At 41.5% G+C, this 27,853-nt stretch overlaps 1 protein-coding gene across 5 annotated transcripts in view; it reads right to left on the bottom strand.

Annotated features, from left to right (window-relative positions):
- The window catches only part of LOC117416962 (afadin- and alpha-actinin-binding protein-like), a 57,680-nt gene that overhangs the window by 16,776 nt on the left and 13,051 nt on the right, over window positions 1–27,853 (bottom strand). For 4 of the 5 annotated variants that reach the window (XM_059034689.1, XM_059034688.1, XM_059034690.1 and 1 more), the window contains exons 2-9: window positions 26,059–26,228; window positions 25,463–25,666; window positions 25,169–25,279; window positions 24,779–24,914; window positions 22,857–22,932; window positions 22,317–22,494; window positions 7,781–7,934; window positions 3,511–3,647 (exon numbers count right to left, since the gene is read on the bottom strand). In XM_059034689.1, the coding sequence (XP_058890672.1) occupies window positions 3,511–3,647; window positions 7,781–7,934; window positions 22,317–22,494; window positions 22,857–22,932; window positions 24,779–24,914; window positions 25,169–25,279; window positions 25,463–25,666; window positions 26,059–26,217 (1,155 nt within the window). In that variant the 5' untranslated portion in view covers window positions 26,218–26,228. The remainder of the gene's footprint in view (window positions 1–3,510; window positions 3,648–7,780; window positions 7,935–22,316; window positions 22,495–22,856; window positions 22,933–24,778; window positions 24,915–25,168; window positions 25,280–25,462; window positions 25,667–26,058; window positions 26,229–27,853) is intronic. The other variant, XM_059034691.1, reaches the window with a different exon arrangement.

The raw sequence follows: 27,853 nt of genomic DNA, 5'->3' as shown, positions 1-27,853 counted from the left end.
GTACAAAATAATATCCAAGTGTTTGGATATCCCAGTGAGCACAGTTGGATCAATAATCAGGAAGTGGAAGCTGCATCACACCACCCAGGCACTGCCAAGAAAAGGCTGTCCCTCAAAGCTCAGCGCTCAAACAAGAAGGAGACTTGTGAGAGAAGCCACAGAGAGGCCAACAATCACTTTGAAGGAGCTACAGAGTTCAGGGGCTGGAAGTGGAGTAATGGTGCACCAGACAACCATATCAAGAGCTCTGCATAACACTGGCCTGTATGGGAGGGTGGCAAGAAAGAAGCCATTACTCAAAAAGTACCATCTGAAAGCATGTCTGGAGTTTGCCAGAAATCATGAGAGTGACCCAGCTGCGATGTGGGAAAAGGTTTTGTGGTCAGATGAGACCAAGATAGAGCTTTTTGGCCAAAACTTAAAGCGCTATTCATCAGCAGGGGCTGGAAGTGTCACGTGAGCTGTTCAGTGTGTTGACTTAATATGTAAATAAATCCTGTTCTCCTGTGGGGGGCGTCAACTTCAACCTCTGTCTCGTTCTCCTGCCTGTCGCTCAGCAGCAAATGCACACACCCACACTGCAGACGGCTACTCTGTCACAAGCATTAATACCCTGCATCTTTCTAAACAAGGGATTTAGGGGAGTTCCCTTATAAAAGCTGAATCTCAAAACAATAATTGTGTGAATATAATGTACAGCCGTCCCTTTTCTTTGCAGCGCCAGCAATAAAGTCGCTGACAAGGTGAGTGTCTTATTTATTAACCACAAACAACTGTAGCTGGCTTCCAGTCTCACACTGTAGGCAGGTACTGTTTCTCACTCAAAAAACTTTCACACACAGAGCCGTGTAATCTAACTAACCCCATTCACTCCCGGATGCGCATACACACGTGCATGCATACCAGTTTAACAATACACACAACGAGTACAACACATAACCACAGCAGCGGGTCTTCTGAGCGCCCAGTTGTCCGGGTCGCTACAATAATATTTGTTACAGCTGTGTATAATGGTATTTAAAACAGGATTTTCCCCTTTCATTCAGGCAATACAGCATATACCCTGGCTTAGAAACCCTACCCGTCTGGACGGCTGAGAGCTGCTGAGGAAGCATTCAAAACACCACGCGTGGGTAAATACGGGTAGTGGGCACTTGAAAGGGAGGTGGTGGATACTGATAAAAAAAACGGACTGAAGTGCAGCATTAGTTTGTTCTCAAAATCGCCACTACCTGCTGTATCCTGCAAAACCTCTTGTCAACAACAAAATGAGGTGTTCAGGAATCAGTGGCTGCCTGTGAGACAGCCCGGGAAGGTTACCAGTGTTGCCAAGTGTGATAGAGAGAGAAAGGATCGATGTTGTAAATCTCCCTCCCGATTAGAAAGGGCGCTGTGTAAGTGGGAAGGTACGCTGCCTCCTAGATCTGCCACCTCGGTGGTAGGTGGAAACCGGAAGGTGACCATATTAGGAGGGGCACATAGCTGCAAGTACTCAGGACGATTCCATTGCGGTCAGCTGCGGGGCAGCTCTCTATTGGAGAAATCATGGCGACTCGTTGACTGCAGGGAGGAGTTTGCTGGGTACAAAGGGGAAGCAGCTAAGTCAAAACCTCCCCTTGCACTGAGACACTGAAACGACCGGCCAGAGCTGGTGTATGTTTTTGTATTATGTGTTTGTTTTGTGTTCGCAGAGGAGTCGGAGGACGGGAGGCTGTAGCTACCACGCCAGCACGAACCCCAGAGCACGCCACTCACTCATTGCACAGCACTACACAACACAACACAGTGCATGCACCACGATCCCTGGACCAGAACAGCACATTTTCGTGCATGGAGGATTGTGGTTGAGGAGTGACTTTTTATTTACTTTCTTTGAGAACTGACCCCGTTTCTGTTTTACCCCGATATCACTGCTGATAGAGGGGTGGATTATTATTTTTCATTTTGGATTATTTTTGGTATTGTTTTTGTTTAAAAATAAAAGTATTTTTGTTGGGAGAAAAACAAACAGTCTGGACATTGCATATCTGTCGCACCACACCACTCACCATAATCACACAAGTCTAAAGAGAAAAAGCGACACTGCCTTTCAAAACAAACCCAACCCATGTTAGAGTATGGGTGTTTATGCGACTCTTGAAAAACAAGCCCAATCTCGCTTATTCTAAGCGGACTTGGCAACTGTGAAGGTTATCTCAGCTGTCAGTTTCAATTGAACAGCAGCAATCCGAGGAGGCTTGTACTATCAGAGATTCTCTCCTTTCTTTTATTAAGGAGTGTTGGATTTACTGTTGTGTTAAATATTAATAATGCAAACAAACACACAATCAATACGTTAATTTTTTATTTTATTTGGTCAGTTCTGAGAGGGCATCAACAACTTGTTGGATGTTGTTCTGCTGTTTTGGGCAATCGAGCTGGTTCATGATATCCAGTTCACCAACTAGATTTATTAACGTTGAGGACGGACACGCGTTGTCTTTGGACATCGGATCCAAAAAAAAAAAAAGGGAAGGGAATTAATTCAGTTAAACTTTTAAGCAGCTCACTTGCTCTTCATGTTTAACTTTAGCATAGTTTTTTACAGCAAGGCAATTCTAAAACAGCTGCTTTAATACTATAACAAGGCCATAATGCAGTTCATGGTGGTTTTATACAGAACAGTAAAACCAACAAGAGGTATACAACATGACATAACAGGCCAGACACAGCAAAAACCAATAATAAAAAAAGCCACCCGCATTATCATTAATGTGAACTACACCACTGCCAACCATAAAACTGCCCATCAGCCACTAACTTTCTGCCATCTTGGAATCTACAGTAACAACTGACCTGCTCCCTTGCAATATTTACATGTGAAATGCAGGTTTCCATGTGAAACTGGGCATGGATTTCCCGCGTTTTTCATCATTTACACGAGTAAAATTAGATTTACCCTATTCCTGGCCGTTTTTTTTGCCACAAACCTGGCGCGCATCGCTATTTCACGTGTAAATAGCCTCGCATGGAAACCCCATGTATGAGTGCACGTGCATAAATGTGGTTTGTTTACTTTTTGCTGTCTAATACATTTAAATAGAGGCTCAAGAGCTGCTGTGTTGATCCTGTGTGTGTTTGTTTGTTTGTTTATTATATAATTATATATATATATATATATATATATATTATTATTATTATTATTATTATTATTATTAATTAAAAAAAAAAAAAAACACCCAAACACACACGTAACATCCATGCAGAGCTCTTTCATTTGCCATTTTTTGAAACACCAGAATTTGCACAACAGACGGTAAATAAGTGCAAGATATGTCATTTGTAGCGAACATGAACATCTGATGTTTGTATCAGAATACATGCCAAAAAATATTTGTTCAAATATTCACATATTTGCCCCAGCACTATTTATAATACTGTTCACAAGTATCAGCTCCACCCGCACTTATACAAAGTGACCAGATGCATCTGGCTTCAACGCATACAGCCATATACTCAAACTAATCTTACCTGCCAAAGCTGCTGTTGGTTTGTAATTAAATCTTTACACTGCTGAATTTCTAGTTTCAGCTTTTCAATTACTTCCTCGTGAACATCTCTGGAAATTAGATCCTTTTCATTCGGGGCCCCCATCTGGACCAGGGAAGCTACAAAATAATAAATGTTCAAGGAACATATCTGAACACTTTTAAAAGCACTAAAGCAAGCCATAACTTGTGTGATAACTGTCATTCTGGAAAGTACAACATTTTACATCCGTCAAATTTGATACAGTAGGTCGAAATTGCTTTGTTCCAGAAATAAATATTTGGAAATCAAAACAAACCTTCTTGGAACGGGAACACATCATGCAGACTTTGTACACTGTATTGGTTTAAAAAAAAAAAAAAAAAACACACACACACACACCACAGACCACAGAAGTGGTATGCTAGGGAATGTATGAACTTATTTAGTGAAGGAAAAACACTGGTAGGAGAACGAAGGTTGGAGAGAGCTATTTAACAGCATTCTGGAGAGATAAGAAGGGGAGTTCTTGCCTTACTAGTTTTCTGTATCTGTTGAACCAGATCAGCATGAAACTGTGTCTCTGAATCCTAAAGTTAAAATGATATGTTAACTCTTCCCATTGTAGCACATGTTGCTATTTTAATTTAAATCATCCATTACCTGTCTTCTAATAAACATTAGGTTACTTACCATAACCCTGGTTCTCTGAAGAGAATACGACCACCAACCAATACTTTTGGGATATGCCTACCATAGATAGATATTCTCTGAGCATTTTATGTCAGAGCTGCCGATAGATTCCTCCGTGGAGCGACGTCCTCGATCCCACCTGCTGAGGGAATAAGTAGGTCGCTCTGCGGAGCTCACTTCCTCTTTTGCATCGAACTCGCGAATGTGAGTGATGCGACCTTGCAAGGTTTGGTGGTCGTCTTATCTTTTAGGGAACCAGGGTTACAGTAAGTAACCTAACGTTCCCTTTCAATTTGAAGATGACCACCAACCAATACCTTTTGGGAAAGTATACCGGAGCCACTGAGAGGTAGCGTGAGCGGACAGCAGACAAAGGAGACCTCACTACCGCCAACTAGTGTTGGTGGTGTGCACGTACAACCTCAAGGACCCTTGTGCCTAATGTAGGCTTAGGAGAGATTTATCACCTTAAGGTCGGTAGAACCTGGTGAAAGTGTTGAGCACTTTCCTTGGCACATGTGTCTCGGCATCTGTATTCTGGTTACAACCCAGCTGATAAGGGAATGAGCATTTCAATGTGAAGTGGAGCGATCAAAAAAAGGCGCCAAGTTAGAAGCAACAATTGTGTGAATGTTGGGGCCCAGAACCTTTCGAATTATGCCTATTTGCTTGATGCTTGACAAGGTTGCCCCAATTGCTTCTCCTAACTTGGGCTTTTGTGTTTGATCTCACCACTTTAAACAGCAGTTGCATTTTTTTAACTTGTTTTTTTACATTAACAATGTTTGTTAGAGATATCACTTCATCAAATAATTAATAAAGCGAGGGAAATATTTGAGAATGTGTATGGTAAATAGACAGACAGACGGACAAGACAAGAGAGTAATAAGTAGAGTAATACAAGACAAATGAGAATAGATTTGAAAGTAAAATAAATGGTAGAAGGGACCTTTGGACAGTATTGGAAGTGTAAACATTGTATTCTTTTAGTTGCATCAGTGGTGAAAACAATGTCTATTTTGGTAGGTATTGATATTTATGTAGGTACAAAACTACAATATTATATGGTTCAAAAGGTACATATGCATGTCAGTGCTAAAGGGTAGTTGTGACATGCTGGACGAGTGGTCTGACGTCAGGCCAGAAGCAGGAAGGAAAAATACTGACACCAGGGAAGTACTGCAGGTAAAGGCTGTGCCGTTTTTATTTAGCAACTAACAAAAATAAAATAAATATTTAAACAAAAAAACACTTTGCTCACAGAGCGAAAATAAAGGTTTAAACATAAACAAATCTCGAACACAAAAATACACACCGAATAGGTCAGGCTAGGCTATCGCCTTCACTGTTCCTATTCGCTTTAATGTTTACGTTTCTCTCTCAGTTCTCTTCACTCTCACTCACTCTCTCCTTCCAACACCCACCTCGAGTGCCGAGAGCTGCAGGCTTATATACCGTGGCCGAGGGGTTTAACTGCCTAGTAATTATCCTATTACCCCTCGGCCACAATCTGCACGAGTTTATTAAAAAGTGCTGTGGATGGGGCTTCCCATCCACGTTACTAAACAGTATAAAATAAACAAATGGCTACGCCGTCACTAAACAAAACAATACTAAAACATACGGCGCTCACCGTCATGTAAATAATAAATCATAATAAACAAACACAAAACAATAATCTGCACAGGGGCGGAGGGGAACCCCGTTCTAAAATAAAATAAACAAATAAATACGTACAGGGCTCTCTACCGCCCTGCTACAGTAGTATACTAACATTTTAAATGCTGGGGGAAAAAAAGAGTATAGGCGTTATGAATTAAGGTGTTATGAATTTAGGCTAATGTAAGGCATTTGTAAAGCATTAGATCTCTTCATAAAAAGGCCATATACATTTCGTTTGCATTTCTTGACTTCAATAAGTGCATCATTTGCATGCACCCATTTTCCAGTAGCACCCACAGCAAGAACAGACATAGTGTCCTGAAGGAACACCCTGTCCTTGGTGTATGATAATGGAATCTAATTGGTAATTCCTGTTGTCCACAGTAATTGTGCTCTTCTGCACAGCAGTATGTTGCATTTGCAATGTTGCATTTGCATAGCATGAGGTGAAAGTGTTCTCTTAGAAGATTGAGGCTTTTGCTGTTACTGAACATTAACAATGGTCTGTGAATGAAATGCACACAATCTTTTACCTTGTGTCCGTTGTGCGTGTTAGTCTCCTTCAAGCTTATCATAAATCCCTCTGAGCCGATAGTACTCTTCAACTGCAGTTTGACATGCATAAATGCAGGTGGGGTCAAAGTTGATAAGGTGGATATTGCTTAAGGAAGTAACTGTGGAAAGTGCAACAAAACTTTGTCCATAGGAGAATATGGAGTTACCAAGATCCATCATAACTGTTTTTAGAGTCATACTCTAAAAACCGGCGAGGTCTACGGCAGCAGGGCAGGCCAAGCACAGCCCCGATGGAAGAACACGTCTGACTTTTGTTTTTGCCCAAGCTGTGCGAACGACAGCCGTCAGGTCACAAAACGATGCAAGCCGAGCCCCAGCTGAGGAACAGCGTTCTCCCTGAAGGTGTAGGTTGAAAGACAACACACGCACACTCCAATACTGCACAGGCAGTCGCACTCATATGATGGACAGCAGAGAAAAGACAGCCCGTGAGAAAGAAAAAACACACACTTAGGTTAGTGACACAGATAGTTTACCTTAACGTCGTGAGGCAAGAGAAAGCGAGCCCCGCGGAGCCAAGGATGTCACTCCACGGAGGGGCCTAAAAAGCGGCAGCTCTGACATAAAATGCTCTGCGAATACCTACCTAAGGCAGGCATATCCCAAAAGTATTGGTTGGCGGTTGTCTTCGAATTGAAAGGGAACACAACTACCATGCATAAAATGCTGCAACTTGTTATACCATTGATAGCCAGCAGAGGTCTCTGCGGGTTTACAGGTTAAATATGTGCTAAACTGCAGTCTGCTACTTTATAGAGCAACTTTAAGGCAACACACTTACATTTTCTTCGATGATCTTAAGATGGTCTATGTACATGTTTGAGTAACGGACTGGAGGGATAATTAAGCTACCAAAGGGGTATTCAAATGTCAAAACACAACAATTAAAATTACTTAAGTTAAGCTTAATTCAGACTGAGCTAAAATGGAGGATGTTTACAAAACAATATTTAAATCAATGTCAGCATTTCAACTGCAATTGCAATTTGTTGAGCTTGCTTTAAGCCTCAATTTGTTTAGCCCATAGTAGTACCTGAAATACAATTTTTTTCATCACATCCTCTCAAAGCTCAACTGCTGTCCAACACCACTCATGCTGATTAGAGCACGCACTTAAAACAAGGATTCACCCGACTGCACTGTAGATTTATTAGTGCAGTAAGAAGATATTTTGAACAGCACTAACATTAGGAGGATGAAAATTACTGACTTGTATTTCCTGGTATAAAACAAAATCACATCAATTAATTGATAGTTTTATAGGGCTATTTAAAAAAAAAAAAAAAAAAAAAAAAGCACACAGACATACAAGGTTAGTTAGCTACATGCAAGGAACAGATACCTTTATTATCAAGGTTCTCCACATGATTTTTTAGCCTTCTCCACTGCTGCCGGATGCTGTTGGTGAGCTGCTCCCGGGCATCTTCACAGGACAGCTCCAGGGAAATATTCTCTCTGCCGTGTTCACTGGCATCCTCCTCATCGTCAGATACAGCCTACAGAACAAGATAGGTTATTAAAACAGAATCTCTTGGGTGCAAGGGCCATAAAATTGCACTCAAGATTATTGTCAAGTTTGACTGTGTGGTTACATTTTTAAAAATACTGGTTAAGAAATGTAGAAAACAAACAAAATATATTCATTTTTTGTCATGCTGCCATTTCAACATTAGTCTTGTCTTATAATAGAAAACACAAGCAGTTTTAATGTTACCCATGTCAACATGAGGTATAAAAACAGCAAAGTGGACTGGCGCATTGTTAGAAGGCATGAGCCATGTAATTGCATATTTCACAGATTGTTTTCCATAGTTAATTGGCTGAGGCCCCCTGTAATCTTTGAAGGATGACTTTACACCTGGGAATACAAGCTGTAATTCAGTTATCTATTGTAATTAAACAGTGTTCGACGATTGCAAGCATTGGTAGATATCCATGTTGCTGGCAAGCGCTCCACTTGACATACAATCAACACTGTAGCTTAGTTTCCAATCAAACGTACTAGATTTATTGTAACAAACTTACCTAGTGTGCAATAACCAAACACTTAGGTCATAAGTGTATACTAGCACCAAGCATAAAACATTCAATACTACAGTCCCAGCAGGTAAATCAGTACAGCAAAAAACAAGGATTTCACGAGAACCAAGGGAGTAAATTTTAAACAGGATAGGTTTATTATGTCTATTTGTATATAGTAATAAGCACAAGAGTAGCCTGGAGTAATCAGAACGGTAAGTCTTAAGTAAGATCAGCAATCTGGCAAATATCAACCCTGACTCAATGGTAAGCAAACTAAACATCCAGGTTGGTAGAACAATTGGAGCACACCAACACTGCAATGCTAATCACATAAAAATGCAATTGGAAAAGACAAACACATTGCAATATATATATATATATATATATATATATATATATATATATATATATATATATATATATATATATATACACACATACACCACACGAACAGGCCTTTGTATCGATAATCACAATACCAATGTATAGCAACACAATTAATAAATCGGCCTCGCTGTTGGAACTGGAGTAAACAAAGAAGAAAGAGAGGGAAGGAGACAACAAAAAAAACAGGCAGGCCAACCAATAATCAGGCTGTTAATTCTATGGCTCACGCAGTTGCAATAATTATATCCCAGTGTATGAGTACTTAAGTTTCAGTCCCGGGCTTGATATTAAAACACACCCAGAAAGTAACAAAACAAAACAAAAACAAACCAATAAAGTTCTAGAAAAATAACAGAACAATCCAGCACTCCCAAAAGAACGCTCTCCAAACAAAAACCTGAATGGCCATTCAAAAAATATTTGTAATCCAAACTGCAGCAAAAAAATAGAAAAGGATCGATCTCACCCGGTTATGATGAATCCGTGTGCAAGTCCTCCAGTTCATACAATGTTGGGAGTCGCCATTTGATTGAATATCTTCTCTCGTTCCGTTGTCCCGTAAAAGCAGTAAGGTATCAAAGTAAAGATATAAATCAAAACAGCTAGACGAAAAATAGGACCCAACACGGAAGTATTGCCCAACGAGCACTGAGCAGCGTGTGATAATAGCTATTGCACTAGCATTAGTCAAACCCGTTATAGAAACTGGTAAAAACCAAACCACGGTTGTTTGACATAACACCGACTAGAAGCATGCTATACACAGACTAACTCGTTTTTTATGCCGTTTGAACAGGTTGCCTGTAAGTTCTCTCTCTGTCTCTCTAATAACTCTGTATTTTTTTCTCTCTCTTCTCTCTTCCCTCTTCCCTCTTTCAACAGACTTTCAAAAACACTTTTTTATACCCTATTGGTCCAAAACTTAAGCAAAGGAAGCTCCGCCCCCAATTACCGAAAACAGTAATGGACAAAATACCTAAAACTAATTAGTCTAGGACCATAGCGTTTTAACTCAAATATACACAAATGTACCCAGCACACGAAATAAAACCATAATTGCCCCAAGAGTTTATTTTTAAACCAGGCACGGATATAGATTATAAATACACGTATGTATAGCGAAATATTAAGGAGCTAATTAAAAACGCTGTAATGAAATAACGAGGATTGCCTGGCCAGGCTTACTGGCATTCACTTAAGAATGCGCAGGTGCTACGTTTCTTGCAGCACATTGTGTGGCGATTGCCACATAGTCCCACCCCCCCCCCCCCCCCCCATCCGGAGGTACCGGGGTTTTTGCTCCAAAATACCGTTTTAGATTGACCACATTCAAAGTTTCACTTTTTGACTGGTCTGTCCACTGAACCCTATAATTGACAGGACCTAACTTTTTCACAATCACAGCTGGCCCTGACCACTTAGGGGCAAGCTTTGCGGAGAAATTAGCAGTGGCATCAGATATCGGATGTGTCCTTACCCACACTAACTCCCCTATTTGAAACTGTACATTTCTCCTACGTGCATTATAATATTTTGCTTGACGTACCTGTGCTATTCCAATCCGCTGTTCTACCTCTTTTACTAGGGTTTGCTGGCGTTCCACCACCGTATACTGCTGAGAACCAGGAGAGGGAGCTACAGCAATTAACTGGTCCAGAGGGCCTTTAAGAACGCGTCCCACTGCCAACTCAGCTGGAGACAAACCAGTGGTTTCATGCTTGGCCGAATTGATAGCAAAGCGAAACTCAGCAAGCCATTCATCCCAGAGCTGGTGATTCTCCCCCACGAACGAGGCTATCATAGTTTTTATTGTCCGGTTGGCTCTCTCCGTGAGATTAGCCTGAGGATGGTAAGCCGTCGTCAACTTTCGGATGACCCCCCACGATTTGCACACTTCCTCCATTAGCTGGCTGGTGAACTGGGGCCCTCGGTCCGAGACTAGGTAACGCGGGGTACCCCACCGAGTGAAGATCTCCTGAATGAGGATTCGGGCGATACTCTGCGTTTTACTATTGCGAAGGGGAAAGATTTCCACCCATTTAGTAAAATAATCAATCACCACTAACAGGTATACATTGCCTTTTCTGCTTCGTGGAAAAGGTCCCATTAAGTCCACTCCCAACTTTTCTACTGGCTCACCGACCACCGTTGGTTGCAGTAAGCCTGCTGGTTTACTATTAGCTGGTTTGTATTGTTGGCATATACTGCATTCCTTCACGTGTTGCCATGTATCTTTGCGCACCGTGGGCCACCAAGCCACCTCTAAAATCCTGAGCAAAGTCTTCAGCCGTCCTAAGTGTCCACCCAAAGGATTATCATGAAAATAACATAAAAACGATTGTGCCAGTCCAGGGGGAACCACCAGCTGAAATCTATAACCCCCTCCTTTGATGGGGACTCTACGGTAGACCAACCCCTGTTGTTGGACAAAGGTAATCTGGTTAGGTCCTGCCGGAGATGGCGTCTTCCCCTCACCGAGAAACTCGAGCACCATTGGATCCTTTGCCTGTGCCGCCGCCACCTCATCGAGTGAAGTAGGAAGATCAGTCCCGAAGTTGTTCTTTCTCATACCCACGGCTATAATAGCCACAGGAACGACCGGCGCGCGTGACAGGGCATCAGGGACTACATTGATGCTACCTGCTCTGTATTCCACTGTGAAAGAAAACTGCTGAAGTCTCAGTGTCCACCGTGTCAACCGAGAAGACGTCTTCGGCGCATTAAAAGCCCATGTTAGTGCGGCATGATCCGTCACCACGTGAAACTGCACTCCCTCCAAGTAGTGACGCCACTTCTCCACTGCCCACACTACTGCCAGACATTCCTTTTCAGAAGTGGAGTAATTGCATTCTGCCCCATTAAGCACCCTGGAAGCATATGCAATCACGTGCTCTTCCTCTGCTTCTCTCTGGGCAAGCACGGCACCCAGCCCCACCTCGCTAGCATCTGTATAGACCCAGAAGGTCTTTGAAAAATCTGGGTGTGATAAAACCGGAGGAGCTTGAAGAGCTTTCTTAAGCACCTCCAGGCTGGTCTGGGCTGTTGTCCATTCCCACTTTACATCTTTCTTTTTAAGATGGTTGAGGGGAGCTGCAATGTCCGCAAAATGTAAAATGAATTTATGGTACCAACCTGCCAATCCAAGGAAACGCTGTACCTCCTTGAGATTGGTAGGTACTGGATAGTCTTGTATGGCTTTTACCTTCTCCGGGTCAACGGCTACACCTTCCTTAGACACGATATGCCCTAAAAACTTCAAGGTGTTTTTAAAGAAATGACACTTGGCCAGGTTCAAAGTGAGACCTGCTTAATGTAGTTTCTCAAACACTAGCTCAAGGTCCCTCAAATGTTGGGTTTCACTGGGAGAATGGAGGATGATATCGTCTATGTAGACAAAACAACAGCGTCCTCTCAACTCTCCCAGCACATGTTCCATGAGACGTTGGAAAGTAGCAGCAGCGTTCTTAAGTCCAAAAGGCATCACTCTGAACTGAAACAACCCAAATGGAGTAGCAAAAGCAGTTTTCTTTTTCGAGTCAGGATCCATGGCAACCTGCCAATATCCTGAGCGTAGATCGAGTGAGCTAAACACCACTGCTCCATTCAGTGACTCCAAGATGTCATGGACACAGGGCATGGGGTAGGCGTCAAACTGGGTTTTGTTGTTCATCCTTCGGTAGTCCACACAGAAACGATAAGATCCATCACGTTTCTCGATCAACACCACCGGAGCAGACCAATCTGACGAAGATGGTTCAATCACGCCATCCTCAGTCATCTGATGAAGGTGTTCTTTAATCAGTGCTTTTTTGAAGGGGGACACTCTGTAGGCCCTACACCGCACTGGCATCTCATCTGTAGTATAGATGGTGTGGGCACAAACCGTAGTCATGCCTAATTGGGAGGTGCACACGGCAGGCCATTTCTTCATGAGTTGCCGGAGATCCTGTCGCTGCATCCCGTCGTGTATATCAATAGGGGTAGGCTCCACTGTACCCTGGGCAAGACATGTAGGTGCATCAGGCTTCTTAGAGACAGCCAAATAGAGATGTATGTAAGGCACGTCAGGCATGTTTTGTACTTTCCCTGACGATTCCCACTCCATTCTGGGCAAAAATGGATAATATGCATATCCCCTTTGTCCTTTGACTCCATACTGTTTCTTACGCAGATCAATCACGGCAGAGGTTTTATATAAAAAATCCAAACCAAGAATCAAAGGAAATGCCAGGTGTTGGTCTGACATAACATAAGTGTCGACCGACCAAATTTCGCCATGAAAATCATATGTAAGGCGGACTTTCCCTAAAGCGCTATGAGACTGTCCATCCGCCAACACAAAGGCTTGATCCTCACATGGCTGCAGCACGTCACTTGGCTTCTGAATTTGATGCCATAATTGGTTTTTCATTAAAGTAAATGTACAACCTGTGTCCAGTAATGCAGAAATGTGGGTGTTCCTTACCCCAACCTTCACGACTAATAGAGTCAATCCTGAGAGACTGGGGGTATCCGGGATGGATCTTCGGATATTTTGCATTACACTCACCTCTGCTGGTTTTCTTAAGGCTCCTTTGGTTCCTTTCTTTCCGGTGTTATCTGTGGAAGTTTTATTATTTACTTTAGCCCAATACTGTTTCTGCTCGCTCCAGTCCCTTTCGATCATGGTGCCTACGCGAACCAGATCAGTCACAGTACTCACTGTGCCACGGAGACCACTGGCCAGCTTTGGGTTGCTGTTATTAAGTATTCGTCGGACAATCTCCGTTTCCGTTACGTCCGGCTTCCACCTCAAACACAGTGAGCGATAATCATATGCGAAATCTCTAATACTCAGACCCCTTTAACACTGTAGATAACGTTGCCATAATTTCAATGTCTCTTAATGGCCGCAAAGCTAAAAACTCTTCACACAAATCAATGTATCCCACTGCATCACTGCTCTCGTCACCTCCAAACAAAAGGAAAATTAATTTTTATCGGCAGTTTAGGGTCATGGGCCCCTCTAGAAGTGATCTCTGGCTCCTCCGTCCTGCGATCAGCTGGATGGGAACTTGACGAATGAAGGCGCGATGGTATTGCCGACACTCTAGGGGTACTGGCTCTTCTCGCTAGCTTCTTAAATTCTCTGTCCCAATGCTCATTCCAACGGTTAAAACAATCCACCACTGACCGCTCCAGCTGATCAACAGATGATTCCGTCAAACTTTCGACCCTCTGGAACTGGGTGTCAACATATTGCCGAAAAGACTCCTCCCTATTAATACTGCTGCTTTGTGCCAGATTAAAACTTTCTTCTAGTGTCTTAACCTGTTCCGTTAGCTGAGCCAGCCTATTACCTAACTCTTCTAAGGTTTGCTGTTCCTCAGACGAGCCCTGTTCTATTTCCTCCTCTGCCTCATCAGGGTCTGGCTCATTAACGTATAATTCACTCAACAGGGAGCCCACTTCCACAATTGGCTCTCTCGGTCTTCTCTTGGTGATATAAACACTAGGTGGTTCTACTAACCTATCAGAGGGACCTGTCTCTCGAAACAAGGTTAACAAATCCAAAGACATGACTACAAAATACTACGCAGTACGCCAGAATGCTATAAAAAACGATGCAAGCTTACCCACTTAACAAACCTCTTATACACTCTACCTTAGTCCCCGTACGGGCCACCACTTCTGTAACAAACTTACCTAGTGTGCAATAACCAAACACTTAGGTCATAAGTGTATATTAGCACCAAGCATAAAACATTCAATACTACAGTCCCAGCAGGTAAATCAGTACAGCAAAAAACAAGGATTTCACGAGAACCAAGGGAGTAAATTTTAAACAGGATAGGTTTATTATGTCTATTTGTATATAGTAATAAGCACAAGAGTAGCCTGGAGTAATCAGAACGGTAAGTCTTAAGTAAGATCAGCAATCTGGCAAATATCAACCCTGACTCAATGGTAAGCAAACTAAACATCCAGGTTGGTAGAACAATTGGAGCACACCAACACTGCAATGCTAATCACATAAAAATGCAATTGGAAAAGACAAACACATTGCAATATATATATATATATATATATATATATATATATATATACACACATACACCACACGAACAGGCCTTTGTATCGATAATCACAATACCAATGTATAGCAACACAATTAATAAATCGGCCTCGCTGTTGGAACTGGAGTAAACAAAGAAGAAAGAGAGGGAAGGAGACAACAAAAAAAACAGGCAGGCCAACCAATAATCAGGCTGTTAATTCTATGGCTCACGCAGTTGCAATAATTATATCCCAGTGTATGAGTACTTAAGTTTCAGTCCCGGGCTTGATATTAAAACACACCCAGAAAGTAACAAAACAAAACAAAAACAAACCAATAAAGTTCTAGAAAAATAACAGAACAATCCAGCACTCCCAAAAGAACGCTCTCCAAACAAAAACCTGAATGGCCATTCAAAAAATATTTGTAATCCAAACTGCAGCAAAAAAATAGAAAAGGATCGATCTCACCCGGTTATGATGAATCCGTGTGCAAGTCCTCCAGTTCATACAATGTTGGGAGTCGCCATTTGATTGAATATCTTCTCTCGTTCCGTTGTCCCGTAAAAGCAGTAAGGTATCAAAGTAAAGATATAAATCAAAACAGCTAGACGAAAAATAGGACCCAACACGGAAGTATTGCCCAACGAGCACTGAGCAGCGTGTGATAATAGCTATTGCACTAGCATTAGTCAAACCCGTTATAGAAACTGGTAAAAACCAAACCACGGTTGTTTGACATAACACCGACTAGAAGCATGCTATACACAGACTAACTCGTTTTTTATGCCGTTTGAACAGGTTGCCTGTAAGTTCTCTCTCTGTCTCTCTAATAACTCTGTATTTTTTTCTCTCTCTTCTCTCTTCCCTCTTCCCTCTTTCAACAGACTTTCAAAAACACTTTTTTATACCCTATTGGTCCAAAACTTAAGCAAAGGAAGCTCCGCCCCCAATTACCGAAAACAGTAATGGACAAAATACCTAAAACTAATTAGTCTAGGACCATAGCGTTTTAACTCAAATATACACAAATGTACCCAGCACACGAAATAAAACCATAATTGCCCCAAGAGTTTATTTTTAAACCAGGCACGGATATAGATTATAAATACACGTATGTATAGCGAAATATTAAGGAGCTAATTAAAAACGCTGTAATGAAATAACGAGGATTGCCTGGCCAGGCTTACTGGCATTCACTTAAGAATGCGCAGGTGCTACGTTTCTTGCAGCACATTGTGTGGCGATTGCCACATAGTCCCACCCCCCCCCCCCCCCCATCCGGAGGTACCGGGGTTTTTGCTCCAAAATACCGTTTTAGATTGACCACATTCAAAGTTTCACTTTTTGACTGGTCTGTCCACTGAACCCTATAATTGACAGGACCTAACTTTTTCACAATCACAGCTGGCCCTGACCACTTAGGGGCAAGCTTTGCGGAGAAATTAGCAGTGGCATCAGATATCGGATGTGTCCTTACCCACACTAACTCCCCTATTTGAAACTGTACATTTCTCCTACGTGCATTATAATATTTTGCTTGACGTACCTGTGCTATTCCAATCCGCTGTTCTACCTCTTTTACTAGGGTTTGCTGGCGTTCCACCACCGTATACTGCTGAGAACCAGGAGAGGGAGCTACAGCAATTAACTGGTCCAGAGGGCCTTTAAGAACGCGTCCCACTGCCAACTCAGCTGGAGACAAACCAGTGGTTTCATGCTTGGCCGAATTGATAGCAAAGCGAAACTCAGCAAGCCATTCATCCCAGAGCTGGTGATTCTCCCCCACGAACGAGGCTATCATAGTTTTTATTGTCCGGTTGGCTCTCTCCGTGAGATTAGCCTGAGGATGGTAAGCCGTCGTCAACTTTCGGATGACCCCCCACGATTTGCACACTTCCTCCATTAGCTGGCTGGTGAACTGGGGCCCTCGGTCCGAGACTAGGTAACGCGGGGTACCCCACCGAGTGAAGATCTCCTGAATGAGGATTCGGGCGATACTCTGCGTTTTACTATTGCGAAGGGGAAAGATTTCCACCCATTTAGTAAAATAATCAATCACCACTAACAGGTATACATTGCCTTTTCTGCTTCGTGGAAAAGGTCCCATTAAGTCCACTCCCAACTTTTCTACTGGCTCACCGACCACCGTTGGTTGCAGTAAGCCTGCTGGTTTACTATTAGCTGGTTTGTATTGTTGGCATATACTGCATTCCTTCACGTGTTGCCATGTATCTTTGCGCACCGTGGGCCACCAAGCCACCTCTAAAATCCTGAGCAAAGTCTTCAGCCGTCCTAAGTGTCCACCCAAAGGATTATCATGAAAATAACATAAAAACGATTGTGCCAGTCCAGGGGGAACCACCAGCTGAAATCTATAACCCCCTCCTTTGATGGGGACTCTACGGTAGACCAACCCCTGTTGTTGGACAAAGGTAATCTGGTTAGGTCCTGCCGGAGATGGCGTCTTCCCCTCACCGAGAAACTCGAGCACCATTGGATCCTTTGCCTGTGCCGCCGCCACCTCATCGAGTGAAGTAGGAAGATCAGTCCCGAAGTTGTTCTTTCTCATACCCACGGCTATAATAGCCACAGGAACGACCGGCGCGCGTGACAGGGCATCAGGGACTACATTGATGCTACCTGCTCTGTATTCCACTGTGAAAGAAAACTGCTGAAGTCTCAGTGTCCACCGTGTCAACCGAGAAGACGTCTTCGGCGCATTAAAAGCCCATGTTAGTGCGGCATGATCCGTCACCACGTGAAACTGCACTCCCTCCAAGTAGTGACGCCACTTCTCCACTGCCCACACTACTGCCAGACATTCCTTTTCAGAAGTGGAGTAATTGCATTCTGCCCCATTAAGCACCCTGGAAGCATATGCAATCACGTGCTCTTCCTCTGCTTCTCTCTGGGCAAGCACGGCACCCAGCCCCACCTCGCTAGCATCTGTATAGACCCAGAAGGTCTTTGAAAAATCTGGGTGTGATAAAACCGGAGGAGCTTGAAGAGCTTTCTTAAGCACCTCCAGGCTGGTCTGGGCTGTTGTCCATTCCCACTTTACATCTTTCTTTTTAAGATGGTTGAGGGGAGCTGCAATGTCCGCAAAATGTAAAATGAATTTATGGTACCAACCTGCCAATCCAAGGAAACGCTGTACCTCCTTGAGATTGGTAGGTACTGGATAGTCTTGTATGGCTTTTACCTTCTCCGGGTCAACGGCTACACCTTCCTTAGACACGATATGCCCTAAAAACTTCAAGGTGTTTTTAAAGAAATGACACTTGGCCAGGTTCAAAGTGAGACCTGCTTAATGTAGTTTCTCAAACACTAGCTCAAGGTCCCTCAAATGTTGGGTTTCACTGGGAGAATGGAGGATGATATCGTCTATGTAGACAAAACAACAGCGTCCTCTCAACTCTCCCAGCACATGTTCCATGAGACGTTGGAAAGTAGCAGCAGCGTTCTTAAGTCCAAAAGGCATCACTCTGAACTGAAACAACCCAAATGGAGTAGCAAAAGCAGTTTTCTTTTTCGAGTCAGGATCCATGGCAACCTGCCAATATCCTGAGCGTAGATCGAGTGAGCTAAACACCACTGCTCCATTCAGTGACTCCAAGATGTCATGGACACAGGGCATGGGGTAGGCGTCAAACTGGGTTTTGTTGTTCATCCTTCGGTAGTCCACACAGAAACGATAAGATCCATCACGTTTCTCGATCAACACCACCGGAGCAGACCAATCTGACGAAGATGGTTCAATCACGCCATCCTCAGTCATCTGATGAAGGTGTTCTTTAATCAGTGCTTTTTTGAAGGGGGACACTCTGTAGGCCCTACACCGCACTGGCATCTCATCTGTAGTATAGATGGTGTGGGCACAAACCGTAGTCATGCCTAATTGGGAGGTGCACACGGCAGGCCATTTCTTCATGAGTTGCCGGAGATCCTGTCGCTGCATCCCGTCGTGTATATCAATAGGGGTAGGCTCCACTGTACCCTGGGCAAGACATGTAGGTGCATCAGGCTTCTTAGAGACAGCCAAATAGAGATGTATGTAAGGCACGTCAGGCATGTTTTGTACTTTCCCTGACGATTCCCACTCCATTCTGGGCAAAAATGGATAATATGCATATCCCCTTTGTCCTTTGACTCCATACTGTTTCTTACGCAGATCAATCACGGCAGAGGTTTTATATAAAAAATCCAAACCAAGAATCAAAGGAAATGCCAGGTGTTGGTCTGACATAACATAAGTGTCGACCGACCAAATTTCGCCATGAAAATCATATGTAAGGCGGACTTTCCCTAAAGCGCTATGAGACTGTCCATCCGCCAACACAAAGGCTTGATCCTCACATGGCTGCAGCACGTCACTTGGCTTCTGAATTTGATGCCATAATTGGTTTTTCATTAAAGTAAATGTACAACCTGTGTCCAGTAATGCAGAAATGTGGGTGTTCCTTACCCCAACCTTCACGACTAATAGAGTCAATCCTGAGAGACTGGGGGTATCCGGGATGGATCTTCGGATATTTTGCATTACACTCACCTCTGCTGGTTTTCTTAAGGCTCCTTTGGTTCCTTTCTTTCCGGTGTTATCTGTGGAAGTTTTATTATTTACTTTAGCCCAATACTGTTTCTGCTCGCTCCAGTCCCTTTCGATCATGGTGCCTACGCGAACCAGATCAGTCACAGTACTCACTGTGCCACGGAGACCACTGGCCAGCTTTGGGTTGCTGTTATTAAGTATTCGTCGGACAATCTCCGTTTCCGTTACGTCCGGCTTCCACCTCAAACACAGTGAGCGATAATCATATGCGAAATCTCTAATACTCAGACCCCTTTAACACTGTAGATAACGTTGCCATAATTTCAATGTCTCTTAATGGCCGCAAAGCTAAAAACTCTTCACACAAATCAATGTATCCCACTGCATCACTGCTCTCGTCACCTCCAAACAAAAGGAAAATTAATTTTTATCGGCAGTTTAGGGTCATGGGCCCCTCTAGAAGTGATCTCTGGCTCCTCCGTCCTGCGATCAGCTGGATGGGAACTTGACGAATGAAGGCGCGATGGTATTGCCGACACTCTAGGGGTACTGGCTCTTCTCGCTAGCTTCTTAAATTCTCTGTCCCAATGCTCATTCCAACGGTTAAAACAATCCACCACTGACCGCTCCAGCTGATCAACAGATGATTCCGTCAAACTTTCGACCCTCTGGAACTGGGTGTCAACATATTGCCGAAAAGACTCCTCCCTATTAATACTGCTGCTTTGTGCCAGATTAAAACTTTCTTCTAGTGTCTTAACCTGTTCCGTTAGCTGAGCCAGCCTATTACCTAACTCTTCTAAGGTTTGCTGTTCCTCAGACGAGCCCTGTTCTATTTCCTCCTCTGCCTCATCAGGGTCTGGCTCATTAACGTATAATTCACTCAACAGGGAGCCCACTTCCACAATTGGCTCTCTCGGTCTTCTCTTGGTGATATAAACACTAGGTGGTTCTACTAACCTATCAGAGGGACCTGTCTCTCGAAACAAGGTTAACAAATCCAAAGACATGACTACAAAATACTACGCAGTACGCCAGAATGCTATAAAAAACGATGCAAGCTTACCCACTTAACAAACCTCTTATACACTCTACCTTAGTCCCCGTACGGGCCACCACTTCTGTAACAAACTTACCTAGTGTGCAATAACCAAACACTTAGGTCATAAGTGTATATTAGCACCAAGCATAAAACATTCAATACTACAGTCCCAGCAGGTAAATCAGTACAGCAAAAAACAAGGATTTCACGAGAACCAAGGGAGTAAATTTTAAACAGGATAGGTTTATTATATCTATTTGTATATAGTAATAAGCACAAGAGTAGCCTGGAGTAATCAGAACGGTAAGTCTTAAGTCAGATCAGCAATCTGGCAAATATCAACCCTGACTCAATGGTAAGCAAACTAAACATCCAGGTTGGTAGAACAATTGGAGCACACCAACACTGCAATGCTAATCACATAAAAATGCAATTGGAAAAGACAAACACATTGCAATATATATATATATATATATATATATATATATATATATATACACATACACCACACGAACAGGCCTTTGTATCGATAATCACAATACCAATGTATAGCAACACAATTAATAAATCGGCCTCGCTGTTGGAACTGGAGTAAACAAAGAAGAAAGAGAGGGAAGGAGACAACAAAAAAAACAGGCAGGCCAACCAATAATCAGGCTGTTAATTCTATGGCTCACGCAGTTGCAATAATTATATCCCAGTGTATGAGTACTTAAGTTTCAGTCCCGGGCTTGATATTAAAACACACCCAGAAAGTAACAAAACAAAACAAAAACAAACCAATAAAGTTCTAGAAAAATAACAGAACAATCCAGCACTCCCAAAAGAACGCTCTCCAAACAAAAACCTGAATGGCCATTCAAAAAATATTTGTAATCCAAACTGCAGCAAAAAAATAGAAAAGGATCGATCTCACCCGGTTATGATGAATCCGTGTGCAAGTCCTCCAGTTCATACAATGTTGGGAGTCGCCATTTGATTGAATATCTTCTCTCGTTCCGTTGTCCCGTAAAAGCAGTAAGGTATCAAAGTAAAGATATAAATCAAAACAGCTAGACGAAAAATAGGACCCAACACGGAAGTATTGCCCAACGAGCACTGAGCAGCGTGTGATAATAGCTATTGCACTAGCATTAGTCAAACCCGTTATAGAAACTGGTAAAAACCAAACCACGGTTGTTTGACATAACACCGACTAGAAGCATGCTATACACAGACTAACTCGTTTTTTATGCCGTTTGAACAGGTTGCCTGTAAGTTCTCTCTCTGTCTCTCTAATAACTCTGTATTTTTTTCTCTCTCTTCTCTCTTCCCTCTTTCAACAGACTTTCAAAAACACTTTTTTATACCCTATTGGTCCAAAACTTAAGCAAAGGAAGCTCCGCCCCCAATTACCGAAAACAGTAATGGACAAAATACCTAAAACTAATTAGTCTAGGACCATAGTGTTTTAACTCAAATATACACAAATGTACCCAGCACACGAAATAAAACCATAATTGCCCCAAGAGTTTATTTTTAAACCAGGCACGGATATAGATTATAAATACACGTATGTATAGCGAAATATTAAGGAGCTAATTAAAAACGCTGTAATGAAATAACGAGGATTGCCTGGCCAGGCTTACTGGCATTCACTTAAGAATGCGCAGGTGCTACGTTTCTTGCAGCACATTGTGTGGCGATTGCCACATTATGACAGACACAATTCATAACATAATGAACTATTTGCATCATAGCAAAATGGTAAATTACTGTGTCATTCATTTTGAGAAATGCATTTCTTAACTGACCATTTTAAAATATTGGTAGACACATTAAAGAGAATAAAATACTGACTTGTTCTAGGCTGTCTTCAATTCTCTCTTTCATGCCGTGCTTTTGGGGGCTTAAAATAGAGACCATCTCCTTCTTCATCTGCTGAAGAACCTTCTTGAGCTCTGCATTTTCCATCATTAGGTCTTTCTGCCGATGTTCATAGTCACTAAGAAGAACTTTGTACATTTCCCCTTCATTCCTGGAAAAAAAATAGGAGGTAAGGGTGGATAACATGAAAAAAAAGTAGGTTAGCATGACATGTAGATCTATAGTATGCATAGTTTCATTAGTATCAGACAAGTAGTTTGCATGTATATATATATATATATATATATATATATATATATATATATATACACACATATATACACACAATTAAAGCCTACCTCAAGGGTGCAAAAGTTTCATCTGAGTTGGATGAAGTGACAAGTTTAAGCTACCAACTGTTTCACAGTTGTTGGTGTAGTAGAGGCAGATCATTTGACTTACACCAAGTTCTGTAAAGAATGACCACCTGATTTAGGTAATAGCCAGTTTTGAGGGGTTAGTTAACTGCTTTACCTGGCCTCGGCCTTCTCAGTTTTCCAGACACTCCTCTTCCCATCAGATCTTCCAACATAATTTAATACTTCAATGGCTGGGAAAAAAATAAATAAATAAATTATATTGATTTAAAAAAAAAAAAAATATATATATATATATATATATATAAATTAATTATATATATATATATATATATATATATTATATATAAATTAAGAAGTGAAGTCTCTTCTGAAAAACAAGTTCAGAATTCTTTCAGCCAGACTACCAGTTTAAACGGCTTACCAAAAAGTTTTCATAGAGACATTCATGGCCGCACTCTCATCATTTTCCTTCAAAAGGATTAATTTTTTAACTCCCGAGTTAAATAATTAATCATTTTTAAGAAAAATGACGAGAGTGCGACCATGAATGTCTCTACAAAAACTTTTTGGTAAGCCGTTTAAACTGGTAGTCTGGCTGAAAGCAATGAGAATAGTGTATAGAACTTACAAAAACAGTTTGTGCAATAAAACAGTACTGCACACAATGCTCAATCTTTACATATATAAAAATCACACACAGGCACACATTTCTCCCCCCCCCCCCTTTTTTTAAAAAAAAAACAAAAAAAAAACACATTCACTAAACAGGTAATACAGTAGTTCTTAATACAAGATTGCTGCCTAATTAATTCTGAGGATGTTACAGGCTCAAGGGAGGGTTTTGTTCCAGAAGTCGTCAGACCTGCTGTTACACCCAATTAACCCTGCTGAGCATGAAAATGACAAACACATTGATATTTAGACGTTATAGCTAGGCTTGCCTACAATTAATTTTTTTTTTTTTTTTGCCAAATCAACGATTTTAGAAAGAATTTACCGGGTTTTTTTTTTTAAAACTATTTCTCAATTCAAGCAGAGAACGGGTTAAAATCGACTTCTTTTTTTGAAAATGCGTAAGACTTTTTATGCCATTCAGGAAGGTCTCATTTGGCGAAACCCCTTTATCATGCAACATGCAACAAAACCATGGTTACCAATATTCCAACTGAAATAATGTTTGGTCACAGCGGACCTACACCTTGTAAAGAAAGATCCTACACAAATGTAAGTCTTAGCTCTGCCCCTCTCCTGCTTAAGCACAGCTGGACTAACTGGAAGACAAGGTAGACTGGCCCGCTTCGTCCTGCTGCAGAGACTTCACCTGTCGGTCAGGGCATTGTGCACAGTACTCAAGTGTTTTCCTCTTGCGCCCCATGTTCAAATCAAACTAGTAACTGTCTCCGTATACCTATAGCAAAAACTTACCTACACCTTAACCCGCTAATTTCAAAGTAGGTGCTTTGAATGACAGGCGCTGTAGCTGGCAAATGAAAGTGTACAGTTGGTGCAGGTCTTGATTGACAGTCATTTATACGAATGAGAGCACTCTCGAGCTGCTTGTCAACGAGTAGTAGCCTACTAAGAGACCACTGAGATGACTGACAGCGACCCCTAGCCATTCAGAGCAGAACGGGGAGGGCACAGACAGCAAGTATAAAAACTACACAAAACTAGAGATGATTTTGAAATTACTATTTTTGGTAAGAAAATAAATAAAGTGGTTTTACTTATGTTTTCCCTATGTAAATTTGAACTCATTTTTGGGGAATTTGGCATTTAACAAGCTTTACCGATTAAAATCAAAGTAGCAAGCCTAGTTATAGGCAATTAGGGATGTCTTTCTTGTACACACATCCAATTCCTAACTCCGGGCAATAGTTGTACTGTACCATTATCAAAAAAGCAAAGCACGTCATACCCTACCTATATTTTACTTGTACAGCACATTGTCAGAAAGCCATTAAATAGACTAATATGGTACGTTGGCACAGATTAACTTCTCCCACCTGTATTTGCAAGTCAAATGGCAAAAACCTAAAATATATTCCTGATTGAATTGGTAAATTAAATACATACCTAGCTTTTTATCCTTTTTGTCCATCAATAGCTGATGTAAATGTTCTTTTAGTTTACCATATTCTCTTTCTTTCCTCTTCATATCATGGTTATACTGTGTAGCACGGCTTGCAATTATATACTGAAGTTTCTGTATCTAAAGAAAAAGGTTTAACTTCAATGAATTCTCCCATCATGGCTAATGAAACAAGCCAAATTTATGAATTCCTAACAAACACCCTTGGTCAGGACTCCAGGAATGTTTATTATTCAGCATTTAGTCAGTGTCAGTCAAATATAAAATTACAAATTGATATTAAAAAGTGATTTCTATTTTACCTTGTTCAGCAATTAAACCACATTATAGAAAACCTTCTGTATTCGATTAAATAATGTAACATTAAGCCTTACCTCCTCTCTCTCATTTTTTAAGCAATTATGCAAGCTCTTATTCTTCAGTTGTAGCTGGCGGTCTCTTTCTTGAAGTGCTTTATTTTCCCTTACACACAATTCAAGTTGTTCCTAGCAGAATTAAAGAAAACAATTGTATAACAAACATATTTAAACAGCATGTCAGAAACTATACAGCGTTATTAACTACAATCAGATAATGTTGCTCTTCGAAGAAAACTCGAATCTGTATAAAAATAAATTATAGTTTGCCATACACCAATATTAAATGATATGGTATGTTCCTTAACGGACCTTTACTTTTGAATGGCTGCTCTGTAGATGGTCCAAGTCACTACTGGACTTGAGCTTCTGATTCTCCATGTCTTCCACAGTGCACATGCTTTTACGCCAGAGCTGAAAAAGCTTGTACATCGCATTCAACACAGACACCAGGTTCAGGTCTGTCTTTCCATTGGATCCATTATCAATAGTGGGGAAACTAAGTGAAGACATTTCCTGTAAACAGGATTATGTTGCATTAGGTGTGTGTAATTCTCTTTTATATATCTATATATAAAATCAACCAGTCTCATTAACACAAAATCAATTCCTTGTAAAAGGAATTTCATCTTACCGAAACAGCTTAAAATTTAATAGTTTAAAAAAAACTGTCAAGACTGCCTAGAATATTGTTTTGCATTTGGTGTCATTCATAGGAACATTTATTTATTTACTTATTTATTTTTATTGTTTTTAAATCAATCCATCAGCATACCTTGGGATTTAAAATCTTTACAGCCTTTACACACTGAAGAGTATGCAAGCAAGAGCAAAAATACCTAGAAAACTGCTAAGCATTGTATCAAACTAAAGCATGAAACAGATTTTCAGGTTAAACTGTTACTTACTTGATTGATGTATGAAATGCACTGAACAATATTTTCCTCTGTGCAAAATGCATTTAAAATGTTGTAAGAGTTTTTAGACAAAGCCTGTGAACAGTGCAGAAGTGGTGCCTTGTAAAGTATTGAGGGAGACATTGCTCTTGAAGTACAGCTGGAATACATTTCTTTGCAGACTGCAAAAAAACAAGAATTTTAAAACATTACCAAAGTTTTTTTTTCTTTTACATTTCCCATTCTAGCGTCTGTAAAACAAACCCAGGGATGGAAATAAGATTCTTATTGCATAGCAGATTCAACCATTCCAAGTTTTGTTGGGCACTTGATTAGCTACTGTATGGGTAACAAGTGCAGGTGTCACATTAAAACTCAAAGTAAAACTAGGAATAGATCAAGCTGCTAGGCAATTGGGGTCATATTTCCATGCCTGAAATCGTACACTGCTACACAAACAAATTAGGCTATGATAATTCACCCTTGCATACTAGTACACTGGTCTCATATTATATTATATTAATATATATATATATATATATATATATATATATATATATATATATATCAATTCGTCGGGGCATGGACTCTACAAGGTGTCAAAAGCGTTCCACAGGGATGCTGGCCCATGTTGACTCCAATGCTTCCCACAGTTGTGTCAAGTTGGCTGGTAGTGGATCTCTACTCCGAATAGCTCGTTCCATCTCATCCCACAGATGCTCAATTGGATTGAGATCTGGTGACTGGGCAGGCCACTGCAGTAAGCTGAATTCACTGGAACTTCGTGGAACCATTCCTGGACAATCCTAGCCTTGTGGCATGGGGCATTATCCTGCTGAAAAAATCCATTAGCAGATGGATACACTGCTGCCATGAAGGGATGCACCTGATTGGCAATGATGTTCAGATATCCTGTGACATTCAAACGTAGCTCCACTTTTATCAAGGGGCCCAATGTGTGCCATGAAAACACACCCCACACCATCACACCACCACCACCAGCCTGCAATGTTGACACGCGACATGATGGATGCATGTACTCATGTGGTTTTCTCCATACCCTAGTCCTCCCATCAGCATGAAACAGCAGGAACCAGGATTCATCAGACCAGCCAATGTTTTTCCAATCCTCCAGTGTCCAGTGTTTTCGTTCCTTAGCCCACTGCAATCGCAGTTTCTTGTGTTTTGCTGAAAGAAGTGGAACTCTGTTAGGTCGTCGGCTGCCATACCCCATTCGTGTCAAGGTACGACGAGTTGTGCATTCTTTTATGGGTCTTTCGGCACCAATGTTGTTCTGGACTGTCAGTTGACTAACTGTAGCCCATCTGTTGGTCTGGACAATTCGGTCAGCTTCCTTTGGCCTCTTTCATCAATGAGTCGTTTTCGACCACTGGCCTGCCGTTGGCTGGATGTCCTTTGGGTGGTGGACTATCCTTGATACACACAGGAAACTGTTGAGCATGAAAAAACCAGCAGCGTTGCAGTTCTTGACACACTCAAACCAGTGTACCTGGCACCTACTACCATACCCCGTTCAAAGGCACTTACATTTTTTGTCTTGCCCATTTACCCTCTGAATGGCAGACATACACAATCCATGTCTCAATTGTGCCAAGGCTTAAAAATCCTTCTTTAACCTGTCTCCCCTTCATCTACACTGATTGAAGTGGATTTATCAGGTTACATCAATAAGGGATCATAGCTTTCACCTGGATTCACCTCGTCAGTCTATTTCATGGAAAGAGCAGGTGTTCCTAATGTTTTGTGCACTCATATATATATATATATATATATATATATATATATA

This window comes from Acipenser ruthenus, chromosome 12, assembly GCF_902713425.1.
Source record: "Acipenser ruthenus chromosome 12, fAciRut3.2 maternal haplotype, whole genome shotgun sequence".
NCBI classification, from domain to species: Eukaryota; Metazoa; Chordata; class Actinopteri; order Acipenseriformes; family Acipenseridae; genus Acipenser; species Acipenser ruthenus.
This window is presented reverse-complemented; position numbering and strand designations above follow the sequence as displayed.